The sequence below is a fragment of the Polyodon spathula genome, chromosome 4 (assembly GCF_017654505.1).
Source record: "Polyodon spathula isolate WHYD16114869_AA chromosome 4, ASM1765450v1, whole genome shotgun sequence".
Taxonomy (NCBI): Eukaryota; Metazoa; Chordata; class Actinopteri; order Acipenseriformes; family Polyodontidae; genus Polyodon; species Polyodon spathula.
In genome coordinates, this window is record NC_054537.1 from 63,440,581 (window position 1) to 63,455,037 (window position 14,457).

Genomic DNA, 14,457 nt, shown 5'->3' on the forward strand with positions numbered 1-14,457 from the left:
TTTGTGATTGACTCTACCCATGTACAATGTGTACAGATAAGAAGCCGGTCCACCCATCAAATAGAGAACGCTCTATTTTATTAAATAAAACAGCCTGTACATACATATGCATTCAGCAGCCCTACACTTGCAAAGTGTTAACATCTATTACAGGACAAGCCAATATACATTTACTCTAGAAATAGGAGACACAATAGGAGAAACGGTACTGCTTTCCAGAAAGAGCATCATGTTCAATAACATCTCCTAATGAACTATGTGTCGAGTATTACTGCCTAATTGAATGGTTGTATTTCATACCACAAAAAATACCTTAACCTGGTATGATTGTGCTAATTCCAGAAAGACTTCTGTAGAAAATTAATCTTAAATGTCTTTATTCGCATTACACTTCAAAAGCAGTAATCACATGCACACAACACGTGTATAAAATTATTGTCACAACATATGATTTTGTATATACAAATGGGGTGTGGCAAGCTTAAGGAAACGTTTATCAACTGTATTTTGTCCAAAAGCTAATCAAGTTCCAATGAAACCTTTCTATATCCACTGCCCAATGAAAGAATCTTGCAAATGATCTGACCAGATCTCTCTTGCAATCTCAAAGGGACTTTCCTGGTTAAATAAAGGTTAAATAGAATAAGAATTGGCAGTCATCATTACTGCTTTTAACTTTTTTGAACATGAGCAATGCGTCTTCTGCACACCAGAGAGCGCTGTTAATAAGCTCCCCTTGTACCTTTCAGCTGCGGTGCTGTCCTTGATTATGCGTGTTTGGTGATTCTTTCACATAAGCCGGAAAACAGATTTAGATGGCCACCAAATTAATTTATCTGGCCACAGTAGTACCCCTTAGAGGGCTCAATAGAAACATTGCCTGGGGATAGACAGAGAAGGCTCTTGTTTTCTGTTTTGGCAATATCCATTATATGAATTAAATCCACTCCAGATTTCTCCAGCATATTTAATACATTTACCGTTGTGTGTTTTGTTTGTTTTTTAGAATTGTTTGTGCATTGTTTAATTCTAATAAAGGATCGCCTATATGAAGTTTAGGCTTCTGCATTGGTAAGTATATTCATCCTTTTTCAATAAAAGTGACTTCTCTGCACGGTTGTCTAAAACTTGGGGTACTGCAAGTTAATGGTAATTATGTTGTAATACATTTGTATAGTCGTGTATTATTATTATTATTATTATTATTATTATTATTATTATTATTATTATTATTATTATTATTATTATTATTATTATTATTTAAAAATATATATTCATAGATCAACTAGAGAATTTGGTCAATATGTTGTTGTATTATTAAGTAAGATTACGAATATTACATAACCTTTTTTTTTTTAAACCAAGACCGCAAAATCGACACAATATCAACCTGTTTTAGGTTATATCTTTATCCAGTTCTCCTTAGCTGCACCGTACCTATGTTTCTTCTGTTTGTGGTATCAGCGACAGTCTGTGTAGTAGATGTTTTAATGATGGTGTGTCTCCTCGCCGAGCTGTCACTCCGAGCCTCATCACCGGCTCCTTCAGACAGAAAAATAATTGGCCGCTTCCTTCTGCTTGAAGACGGGCGATCCACTGGGATTTGCACCCGCCTCTTTTTTATATAAATCTGGGGCGATTATCCAGTCACACACTACCACTGTGATTCGGATGCGATATTAGCATTATCAGATTACCCGTCCTACTGTAGTTTTCTCTCGTTTGACGTGTGTATAGGATGTATTTTAAAACCTATACTAGAATCACAAACGGCAACCAACTATATGATATTCATAAATTTTAGTTTGGATTATTTTATGTTATTTTATTATTATGTATTGTTATGTTACCGGACAAGACCTGAAAAAATAATAATTAGGCTATATGAAAAAGAAAGAAAGAAAGAAAGAAAGAAAGAAAGAAAGAAAGAAAGAAAGAAATTATATATCACATGTATATGTAACCAAAATGTTTTGTTTTACTATAATATGGTAATTATACTGCTGTAGTTTGCGTTGTTTCATATTGTTTTAAACTGAAATTATATAGTACAGCAAGCCCCTTTGAAACATGTTTTCAGTGAATTGATATTTACTTCAGCAGGGTTTAAAACTTAAATGAATATGTATCCCTCTTATGCCGCTCACTTTTTGTGAAACAAGCTATGTGTTTATAAAAGCAAGCGGATACTGTTCACAGTAAACTCAAGATTAAGCACTTGAAAGGTACGATCTTGACATCTTTTTCTCGGTTAAGAAAACCCCGCAGCCGCTAAATTTCCACTGTCTTCACGCCTGTATCTTAATTCCTACTCAGTCCGTGTATTTGTTATAAACAGATCATTACAGTTAGTCATCTGATTTACAAGAAAAGAAACGATGACTATGCTATGAATAACAAATAATATAATAATAATAATAATAATAATAATAATAATAATAATAATAATAATAATAATCATCTGTAGACAAAAGAATTCGAATAGCTTTATAATTTTCAGTGGGTTTAAAAAAAAAAAAAAAAAAAAAAAACACTTTTACCTGCCTCTTCTATATATCCGCGACATTAAATTAATTTACAACATTATATCCGGCCGTGTCCATACTATGGCATCCTAGGCCCGGAGCCTAATTTTAAATCATCATATTATTAATAAATAAATAATTGAAAATGTGCAAAGAAACACGTTTTCTTTGCTGCAAAATAAAATGCATTTCTGTCTGTATTTCTATTTAATATCATATATATATATATATATATATATATATATATATATATATATATATATATATATATATATATATATATATGGGGGGGGGGGTGGGGGGTGGGGGGGCTGTCTTTAAATGTTTTCTATGCCGACTATTTTTTATTAAAAAGTGAAACGAGCACGATCCGATTAACTCAGACTTCCTTCTATACCAGCGAATAACGTGCGGAATGAATGCAGCGGAATAAAACGAATTGCTTTGCATTTTAAGTAGTGCTCTGGTAATCATTATTAATTTTATTTGAGTTTAGCCAGGATGAAGTATTTGTTTTATTAAAGTTATTTTGTAGTTATAACCTCCAAGCGGCGAGGGTAAAGCGATCGTCATTATGGTTTTAGGAATGTATAGGTAGAAAAATAGGTGATCTTATTTTCTCATTATCATTTTTTCCATGATTAAATTAAGAAACTAAGATGGTTTAATGGCACTAATTACAACATCAAAGTCAGACAGTACACTCAGAAATAAAACCTGAAAACCATAAACTATCCACCCTAAACTACCCAAACTATCCGTTCTGGTGTATTTAGAAGCATTTGACTTTAGCACTTGAAGTAAGTGGGATACTTCAAAGTTTATTTCAGATAGTGCATGATTGATTGACACTGTGGTTTGCAAGGAGCCTCACAGCTGGCCAATCACATTAACAGAAGTCAAATGCATATTCACGAGTATAACTCAAAACACAGCCAAACAGCCTATCAAATCGAGGTTAGCCGAAAAGCTCGAGATGCAACCCTCAGAATACGCATTGATCATGTATGATGTGCTTACAACTGACGCAGCAAAACTCTCTCCGACTTGGCAACCAGTTTAAGCACTGAAACTTTATGTATGCAAACACACTAGTCTTCTTGGTATTTGGATAATGACATCACTGTTAAATTTTAATTTTGATAGATTAGGATTTAAAACAGCGTCTAGAACAAAAATTCTGGCATTGCTACATTTCCTTTATATATATATATATATATATATATATATATATATATATATATATATATATATATATATATATATATATATATTATAATCTTCGTAAAATTGATTTTTATTACTAATAATAATATTCTAATAATATAATAATTAATAATAATATATATAATGTTTACACAATATTGTTTACCTGTGTGTGGTTTATTAATAATACGAGATTCTAATATTATTATGAGATAGACACTGAATTAAAATACACATAGACCTGTATAATATTAACTAATTGTTTTATTTTATTTTATTTAGATAATTTTAGCAAAAATGAAATACATAAATAAATTGTATTTTGTTGTGATTTTATACACTTGAGTTTCAGAGTCCATTAGCAGCCCCCCAAGAAAAGATCCACAGCGGAGTTTGTCTGTTGGAAAGCACTTGTCTCGACTAAAGACTCTGTAACTGACTGCTAATGAGAAATCAGCTAGTTGTTAATGTGCTGTAGATTGGCTGACTCCTCATTGTAACAGGTCACAAAAAAAAAAAAAAAAAAAAAAAAAAGTCTGGTGTGAATACACAGAACAGCAAGCGGAGGCTATGGGCTGTTATTTTGCCTTTAAACACACACACACACACACACACACACACACACACGTCTATATATATATATATACTATATAATATATATATATATATATATATTATATATATATATATATCTATATATATATATATATATATATGTTTAAAGATATTGAGCAATTATGATGTTGAACTGGAACATGTGTATATAACGCAAACCGTAACATTTATTACATTGAATTGCTTACTTTGAAATGTTTATCCTAAATTTGTATTATTGTATGTACTTTTTTTTTTTTTTTTTTTTTTTTTTACTTTAACCAGAACCTCAATCGTAAATTTTAAACGACGTTAAATTACAGGGTTGTTTTTAAGGGCAATAGCGCTAAAAGTTGAAGAAGGTGAAAAAGGTTCAATTTGTGTAAAATTATAGAATATAATGCGCGCGTTTCCCCGAGTATCTCTGATCTTCCTAAAGGGTGTCGAGTGGCTTGTGTTAATTACTAGATGTCTAATTAAATTAATGTCAGACGAGTCGGCCAATGGGACGGGGGAGGCTGAGGACTCAAGGCCATGTATATCAAACGCCCCTCCCCTTAAAGCCTGCAGCAAATGGGAGCGCGAAGAAGGCCATCATATATATGCGGCCTGAACCCATTCTGTTACTTGCAGATTATAAACCTGATTTGTGAAAAAGTAGAGGTGTGTTGCGAGGGCTAAAGTAGTGTAGTAGGGAGACGAGCAGTTAAATCCTTTGCACTAGACTTTTTTTTTTTTTTTTTTTTTTTTTTAATGTATTGTACATATGAATTTTAAACTGGATACATTTATTTTTTTTACCGTGCTGATTTCTTATTCATTTCAAAAGGATGCAGTTAGGAGAGCCGGTCTTGCCCAACACTGCACTCGGTATACCCAAGACTTTTTATAATCTGTCTCCGTCTGAAAGTAGCAATAATATTTCCGGATCCTCGCAGCTAGATTTCCAGGATTTAGGTAGGACTGAATCTGACCAAGGAAACGGTCCAAAAAAGTTTATGAACGGCGGAAGCATGCTGAGCGAGGGGGAAAGCGAAAATTTCGCTGGGACCAAAACAGCTCCAGACGGGTGCAAAAGTTCCTCCGTGGTGGGCGAGGAAGACCTATGCAGCAGCGGTCGTTACAATTTAGATGGACTAGTTTCAGAAAGATATTTTCTTTCGTCTCAGCAGACTACAGACGTTGGTAATCCGTGCTCGCTCTTTCCCTACACGGGGCAGCCCGTATACGCTAGTTCTAACAGCAGGTACCCCGCCTCTCTACACTATGGATCTATGCTGCCCCCGACCGGGTTTACCTCGGCTGTCTGTGCCGGGAGGAGTCAGTTTAGTACGGGTTATCAGTTTGCACAAGGGCCGGGGTCTCGATATCCCTCATACCCAGGGTCGGGCTCTGCTATCGGCTCCATTTCGATCGGTGGGACAGGGACCGGGGTGCGGGCTCAAGTGTACCTCTGCAATCGTCCCCTGTGGCTGAAGTTTCACCGACATCAGACTGAAATGATTATCACCAAACAGGGCAGGTAAGAAACGAACCATGTATAATGTAATATAATAATTTAGATTGTCTAATTACATGCGCTCCATAAACCGCGCAGTTCGACAATCGCATCTTGGTTTAAGTTTACTTAAGGACTAATGTACACACTTGACATTTGTAGGTTGAATTGAGTATGTAGGAGTAACTGTCTTCATCGCTCCGATATTGTAAGCCATATTGGAATCAATAAAGTAACCGAATTTTGATCTGGAACTGTTAGACCATACGCATACTAAAAAAATCAATTGAGCACTTGTAATGTGTCTTAAACGGGCAGTTATTGACAATACATGGTTTAGTGTTAAACTGAGATGCTCAAATAAAAGGGTGACCCATACAAAGCACTTCTATGGTTTGTTTACGTGTTATTCTAGTGAGTGATCATGCCTTTTAAACACGGGATGCAATGCTGTTTTTTTCCACCTCAAGAGTGGAGGATGATTTATTTGAATTCCGATATTAAACAAACGAAATATCTCTGGCGCATACAACTACCTATACCAATTTGAACCCAGTTAAATTTAACAAGAGAAATCGGTTTTTGGCAGTTTAAACTTTGTTTAGTCATTAAATTAACAATACGGTTTCATGTAAACAATTTAAATTGTGGCTACATCCATATAAACGGCAAGTACAAAACATTTGTTAAATACTATTTGGAAATGCTTATTTTAGCAGATGGGTAGTGGCTGTATGAAGTCGTTAAACAGCTCTACGTTATGAAATATGCTGCTTAAGGAGCATACTTTTTAATGTGACTTGTAATCTTGCACTCGTGGGTTGGTTCCTGTACGGCGTAAAGCATGCATTTGGAGATCCATTCTGTAGCAGTGTGAGTGATTGTCTTGCAAAAAACGTTTTAAGATACTGTTTTGCTAACATGACAAATTATCATTAATTCGAGAGATTTGACTCGTTGATCTGAACTTAAGATACCCGTATGGGAAGTAATGTGACGAGTTCTGAAATTCTAGGAATAAAACAAATCTTAATGTCCGAGTTCCGATTTAACTCGCTTGAAGTATGAAGTAAACATTTCGGTATAATAAATTAAGGTGTTGCTAGTTTTTTGTAACATTACGCCATAAACAGAAAATACTGCAATTTTGGATTTTCTAGGCAACATTGAAATCCCTTTTCTAAAGACAACCGAGAGCTGTGCCACGGGTTTGGTTAAATTGTTTTGTTTGGAGGGTGTTTTTTAAATTAACGAACACTTTTTGAAGAACGAATTAAGCAAACATCATAATGTTAGATTCTGTGGTCATCATGACTGCTTTGCAGTGGTAAGTATAACACGGAATAAATGTGCATTTCTTCTTTGCTCACTGTATGGTATGTGTTCACTGATGTGGGTTTCTTCTTGTCGTCAGACGTATGTTCCCATTCCTAAGTTTCAACATCGCCGGTCTGAACCTCACCGCTCATTACAATGTGTTTGTTGAAGTTGTCCTGGCTGATCCAAATCATTGGCGGTTCCAAGGAGGGAAATGGGTAACCTGCGGGAAAGCTGACAATAATATGCAAGGTAGGTATTGTGTAAACAGTTTCGCGCACACTGGAACGGATTGTTTTCAAGTATTCTCCACAAAACTCTTATAAATGAGAGCACAATTTGCACGGACTGTAGTGTAATGCTTTATCGCGTTAAGATGTATTTAGAGTTATCTTTTTTGGCAAACTTGTTTTTACTTTCCGTCTTGCATATTTAACGTTTAGTTTGCTCGCAGTCGGTAACGGCAGTTCTACGCCGGGTGTTATGCAAAATGTGCCCATGCACAGCGTTTCAAATAAAATAAACATACTACCGAACGGGTTTTGTCTAGCCACAATATTTGGAACGGTTTTTGTTTTTGCGCGCATCAATCAGCTGCGACTATTCAAGAAGTGTTTTGTTTCTTCATCTCTGCTGTGCGAATTTTCCAGGTAACAAAATGTACGTGCATCCCGAGTCCCCCAACACTGGAGCACACTGGATGAGGCAGGAGATCTCGTTTGGTAAACTGAAGTTAACAAATAACAAAGGCGCCAACAACAATAGTACTCAGGTAAGTCGTGCATACCATGGACAGCTCCTCGTTCATTTTTACACAAGTCTGAGTGTCGGCAGATCAATGTAGCTGATATTATTCCAGATACCATAATGGGGGAATTAACGGTCGTTTGTGTAAACTCAAACACGTACGGCTTTAACCTATGGAGTGTTTAAAAGATTATCATTTTTTTTTTTTTTTTTTTTTTTTTTTTTTTTTTTTTTTTTTTTTTTTTTTTTTTTTTTTTTAGCCTGAAGAGGGTCATTTTTGGCTTGTGGTCCCATTGTTCTGACTCATGTAATGTGGTTTTCCTTCTGCAAAAGGCTTTTCTGTACTGTTTTAGAATTCAATTAACCTTGTGCAATGCATTTTTTACTTTTACATTGCGGTAAAATTTAAACTAGTTTAAAAATTCATAAGATTATTAAATTTGACTAGTGGGGGGGGGTGGGCGGAGAGTGAGGGAAGAGAGAAACTAATGTGACTAATTTGGTCGTAAACATTGGGTCATTTTTTAGATGTATTCATTTTTGCTTAATCATAAGGCAAGTATTTTACTAGTTTGAGTAACCTTGGATAAACTCATTTTTAAGGTGTTTTAATGGGGCTCCTTTAACAGCACAATGTAATGGCCAATTGACTCATTTCCATCCTGTTGGGTGGAAAATCAGATGTCATTTTCTTTGAAGCCTCTACCCATCAATCCCACCCAAAACAAATCTGCTCGTGCCTTCATGATGTCACTGGCAAGCAAATAGACTGACATGTGTCTGGTTTAGGGTAACACTTGATATTTCCTCCTGCCAAGTGTGTAAAATCTTTTTTTTTTTTTTTTTTTTTTTTTTTTTTGTAGATGATAGTCCTACAGTCTCTACACAAATATCAGCCGCGCCTTCATATTGTTGAGGTTACTGAAGATGGTGTTGAAGATATGAGCAGCGAGTCCAAGACGCAGATGTTTACCTTCCCAGAAAACCAGTTCATAGCAGTGACTGCTTACCAGAATACAGATGTAAGTCCTATAGTATTTTTAAAGTACAACATTCTGTTAAGTGACCAATCAGATTTAGACTTTCTTTTTCCCCATCTTGCAGATCACACAGCTGAAAATTGATCACAACCCCTTTGCAAAAGGTTTCAGGGACAATTATGATTCGTAAGTATGCCGTCATTTTATTTACTCAATGTGTTATTACGTAACTTCTAGTATAGCTTATCTATTTCAGTCAATAGTAATTGCAATCATTTTGTCCATGCTGGAATGCAGCTTCAGTGCAGCTTTTGATTTACTCGCTACATCAACTGTTCCTGAAATCCTCAACTGTCACTGGTAAATAGTCAAGTCTGTAGGGTTATTTAATATGGTGCAACTTTTTTTTTCCCCCCAGAATGTACACTGCTCCTGAAAGTGACAGACTTACCCCCTCCCCAACTGATTCCCCTCGATCCCACCAGATTGTACCCGGTGCTCGCTATGCAGTCCAGCCTTTCTTCCAGGATCAATTGGTCAACAACCTGCCAACGAGCCGGTTCTACAATGGTGAGCGAACAGTGCCCCAGACTAATGGCATCCAGTCCCCTCATACAGAAGATCTTGGCACCCCTTCAACGCAGAGGTGGTTTGTTACTCCAGTTCAACAGACTGGTTCCAATAAACTGGACCTTCCCTCTTACGAGAGCGACTACTCCCCCAGCACCCTGCTGCCCTACAGTATCAAATCCTTGCCCCTCCAGAGTTCCCATGCCCTTGGTTATTACCCAGACTCTGCCTTTGCTTCAATGGCAGCAGGGTGGGGCACAAGAGGCACTTACCAGCGGAAAATTGCCACTGGGTTGCCCTGGTCCCCAAGACCAAGCCCTCCTGGCTTTCCGGAAGATCACCTGTCCAACAAAGACAAGCCAAGGGAAGAGACCAGCGCCACTTCCTGGATAGACACCTCTCCTTCCATTAAGGCCCCGGATTCTTCAGATTTTGGGGTTTACTCTGCTGTCTGTAAAAGGAGACGCATCTCCCCCAGCTGTTCAAGCACTGAGAACTCCCCTACCATTAAATGTGAGGACATTAGTTCTGATGAATATGGCAAAGAGAGTTCAAAATCCATGGGTTACTATGCTTTCTACACAAGCTCTTAACTAATTTGCTCTCTCCCTCCCATGCTTAAATGGTTGAACCTTCTCAAATGGTTTGAGGCTTTTCCATTAGTGTGCCAAAATGAGTATATATTTGCCTTCCACCTTGATGTATGCTATTGTGTGACTATTTTTACTGAAGGTGCCAAAGCTATTTGATTGCTTCAAGCAATAGTTTTACTTGCATATGTCTACCCTTTTTTAATGTGACAAAACAGCAGTATTTCTCTTATATATTTGACATGCATGCCCACTTGGTTTTCCTTTTTATTTACAGCTGTAGTTTATTTATTGAAGGCTATCTTGACTGTACAGTTTGTGCGTTTATGTGCACTGTAGAATGTGAGGTATCTTGTAAAGTGTCCTACATAGCGGTATCTATTGGCGACTAATAAAAAAAAAAAAAAAAAAAAAAAAACCCTCTGCTCTTAATGAGGTGCATCTTCTGACTGTAAGTATAACCTATTTTATTTGACGTATCTTCATTTTGTTAAATCTGCCAAGTAAGATGAGAAATGAAGTGCTGTATGCTTTTGAAGTCTTGCCCAAGAGTTCTTGTAATTTTTTTTTGTGTTGCAGAAATGAACACTTTTTTTTTTGACTGGTTTGTTTATCTAGAATCAAATTTAAGTATTCAAGACTACCTTTTTACACTGTTATAAATTGTTTTCCACTTACGATTGCACCACCATGTATTTTGATTAGATCTTTAAGCTGCATTTGTATTTCTAAAATGTTACTGAAGAAACTTTTTTTTTTTTTTTTTTTTTTTTTTTTTTTAAATTCTCCCAAAGCAACTTTTAACTGAAGTAAAAGTAGTCTGCCTCCCACAGCAGTAATTACTTTCAAGTTTCTTAACTTTGTTCTGTGCTTCTATGCATTTCACTTTGTCACATCCATATTTGGACAATCTACTCGTATTGAATTAACTCTCTTAACCATGTGGTTTTTGTAGTGTTGCCTTTTCTGGTAAGGCAATGTGGTGTTTTTTTTTTTTTTTTTTTTTTTTAAATAGTTACTCTTGCATGAAAGCCTATTACAGTACAATTCTAGCCACATATTTAAACCAGTCAAATATATGAAACTTTCACTTTTTTTGGGGGGGGGGGGGGGGGCAGGAGGAGGAGAGAGAATCTTGGTTAACGCTTCAGAGGGCGAGGCAATCAACACAACCGGAGGGTCAGTGCGAACCCAGGACTTCTCTCACTAAAGCGTAGCGCCGATACTGCTGTATAAGACAAACTGGCTCTTTGGCCTGGAGCATATCGGGCTTATGTCTTCGTGTGTGATTACATTACCTACCTCCCTTCCCCTGTGCATGCTACAATATTTTAGGGATCACAATATTAAAACTAATGTAACTAAATACTCACTGTATGCTAAACCTGTTTGTTTAGGAGCTACTGCAGCAACAGGATCTTTTAAATCTGATGATAAATAAGCATTTCGTAAATGAACACAGTATTAAAATGCTACTGTTTTAAAGTTGGTCGGCTCGTGCCCTTGGATAGAGCAAACGGAATTATGTTGAGGACCCCCCCCCTCCAGTAACAACTTCAGTTTTGCTGTGTTTTTTTTTTTCTCTCTTCCATTTGCTATTTTTAGTCATACACTAATTTATGAGCTACTTCTTGGTGTTATTCTTTCGTGCAGTCAAGACACTTTTAACCCAAGCTCTTGACTGTTGTTTACATATCGATAGGCCTATACCCTGTTTTCTATCTCTAATTTGTATTTACCTTAGTGGAAGTTAAGAGGTAACACTTGGCAAAAAAGAAGCAGGGATTCAACTGAAGTTAACTTATTTATTTGAACTTTCTTAAATGCTATCAAATAATTCTAAATATTTTAGAAAACCACTGACACTTAAGAGAGCATTGGTATTATATATTTAAGAATAGTTGTGTTTGTTTTTTTTTTTTTTTTTTTTTTAATCCAGAAAGCAATACTACATAGATTTTTTTTCTTAAGAAATATATAATGAGAAAATACATGCGGCAACATTAATGGAACTACAGAATACAATGTCAAGAGAAATATGACTGTGGCACTTCAGACACTAAGACCAGACATTTGTTTTCATCACATCCGTGATCGTCGAATTTTCAGCTATGGCCAAAAGATTTGCATTATCTAGGATTTTAGGATTGCAGGGCTGGTAGGTGATTATATATATATATAGAGAGAGAGAGAGAGATACACATGTGTTTGTATTCAATTGGGAAGAAAAACCTTCTGGCTCTTCTTTTGATCGAAGAAACTACAAGCGTTTTCGCAAAAGCCTTCCGATTGCCATGACAGACATACTGTATTCCATATTAGATTTTGAAGTGCCACATTTTTTTTTTTTTTTGTCATTTTTGTTAACTATACGGAAAACTACAAAGCGGTATGTAATGCAATATGTTAATGTAACATTATTCAGCTGGTTTTATGAGACTTTATGAAGCAAAATGAGTTAATTCTATAGGATGCAGAACAGCCAAAGCTGTACTTCCCATTAGAGGGAATAACCTCTCGAGTGGGGAAGGTGTGGTTTCTAATGAAAGAACACCCTGGGGCGTGTCTTACTCATCACATGACACGCAAAGGTCCTTTCACCTGACGGGCACTAACTCAACTCAGCTGTAATCGCTTCTGGTAACGTAATAGGCAAAGTCTTAATTATCACTTCTCAAGAGAAACTGGAGTTGGTCAATGAATCATGCACTTGCCTCACCTGTGCACATCTGCACGAGGGAAATTTCTTCGTTTGCTATGCTGGTCAGAGCGGCTGGTTTGTTACTTCAGAAGACCTGGTGCAAGAAAACAAATATGTCCATTAAAAAAAAAAAAAAAAAAAAACTTTATTGTATAGTTATGTTGTCTACCCTCCTAAAGTGATTATTTCTTTCAATTCCCAAATCATCGCGGGTCACCTGCAGTTGCTTTTGATTTCGGAAGTGTGACAGTAGTTTTGTATAGTTCCTATAAGAGGGTGTATGAGAGGTGTAATTCATTTTTAATAGCACATTCCCATAGATAAGTGTTCCTTATAGGGTTCTATTTATAAAAAAAAAAAAAAAATCATTCAAAATAACATTCTGCAAAACAGGCCTGTGTTTCTATACTGAAGTGAATAGTTCTATGTTCTATATGGGTCTCTTCTATTCTTGTCTATGGGCACTGAAGAGGCAGGAAAGAACTTGGTAAATGTAAACTTCATGATGTTGACAGTCACAAGTAATAAAAACAAGACGCAACACTCGTCTATGTAAAAATGTTAATGCTTTTTAAAAGTTTGGAGTTGGATTGCACCCATTTGGTCCCTGTAGGGCAATTCCAGTCCAGGTTTATGTGTAAAATGAATCAATTTTGCAATTTTAGGGCCTGGATGAAGATTTATATCATGCCGCCATTATAAAGTATAGCTATTGCAGTGTCATAAACATACATTTTATTCAAGTCCTGGTTGAAACAAACAACTGGGCTGGAAGGACAACTTTACTCACCTAAAACACCGGGGTCAACAAGGACTGGCTTTTGAGTGACACTTTCCTAATAAAGCTGCCCACATACATGAGGCACTGTAAGGCAAAATTCAGGCCTTGACACTCATTCATCGTAATGCCAATAAATTGTCAAGCAATCGTATTTATTTTAGTAACACAGACATCTCACGGAACACACATCTTATACAACAGATTCTAAACCCATTTTGTTCTTTATATTGTAATGTTAATCCTGGTTACATATTTTTTTGTGAAAAAGGTATAGTCTAAAACAAGTAAAAAAAAAAAAAAAACATTGACATGTTTGTAAATTGTTTAGTAAGATTTAAATGTAATTCTTCCTGCAAATGACATTTTTTATCAGCTTTACAAAAGCAAAGTTAACGGAGAAGGGACAATGGGTTCAAATTACCTTTACCGTCAGATTGAACTGCTGTAAACAAATCTCAGACAGTGTAATATCTAACTTTTTTCGTTCATTTGCTGACAGGCATACTCTCTTTGGTTTGTAGTTACCAACCTACATCATAATAAATCTCACACAATAGATAGTTTAGCTGTAAAGAACAACTAAAATACTAATGAAAATAACCTAGCCTTGTCGTCAACCCCAGTCTTTGTGTTGTTAACAGTTTACGCATCATATCCGCAAAAGGTGTTTCTGTCACAGACTTCAAAGGTATAATATATAGCTGAAGAGGTCATTTTTAGTCATTTTAGTCATTACAACATCTTTCCAAGCCACGTCGATTGTATTTACCTTTTCTTAAAAGTCACTCTTTTCCAAGAAATCAGAGGACTTTACCATTCAGAAATAGATTCACAAAATCTTTGGTACCCTGAAATAATAATCAGAAACAATTGCCATAATCAATAGAAATGAAAATACAAGTTATGGGTAGGCCTATTATTCTACTTTATGTTTTTAATATATATAAA

At 36.0% G+C, this 14,457-nt stretch overlaps 1 protein-coding gene across 2 annotated transcripts; it reads left to right on the forward strand.

The window, feature by feature from the left end:
* Window positions 1-825: 825 nt before the first annotated feature.
* Window positions 826-10,440, forward strand: LOC121314723 (eomesodermin-like). 2 transcript variants are annotated; one of them, XM_041248313.1, is made up of 6 exons: window positions 826-1,071; window positions 7,238-7,392; window positions 7,791-7,912; window positions 8,751-8,909; window positions 8,992-9,053; window positions 9,286-10,435. In XM_041248313.1, exons 2-6 carry the CDS (start codon window positions 7,242-7,244, stop codon window positions 10,028-10,030), a joined length of 1,239 nt encoding a protein of 412 aa, XP_041104247.1. In that variant the 5' UTR covers window positions 826-1,071; window positions 7,238-7,241; the 3' UTR covers window positions 10,031-10,435. The 2 variants fall into 2 exon arrangements, with proteins under 2 accessions (XP_041104247.1, XP_041104246.1); XM_041248312.1 differs by lacking the exon at window positions 826-1,071 and adding an exon at window positions 4,659-5,847 and having other exon boundaries at window positions 9,286-10,440.
* Window positions 10,441-14,457: the final 4,017 nt, after the last annotated feature.

Excerpts from the sequence above, each read along its gene's own strand:
- LOC121314723 (XM_041248312.1), top strand. The coding sequence starts at position 5,156 with ATGCAGTTAGGAGAGCCGGTCTTGCCCAACACTGCACTCGGTATACCC. Across the intron at positions 5,848-7,237 it reads ATTATCACCAAACAGGGCAG|ACGTATGTTCCCATTCCTAA; the intron begins GTAAGAAACGAA and ends TCTTGTCGTCAG. Across the intron at positions 8,910-8,991 it reads CTGCTTACCAGAATACAGAT|ATCACACAGCTGAAAATTGA; the intron begins GTAAGTCCTATA and ends CCCATCTTGCAG.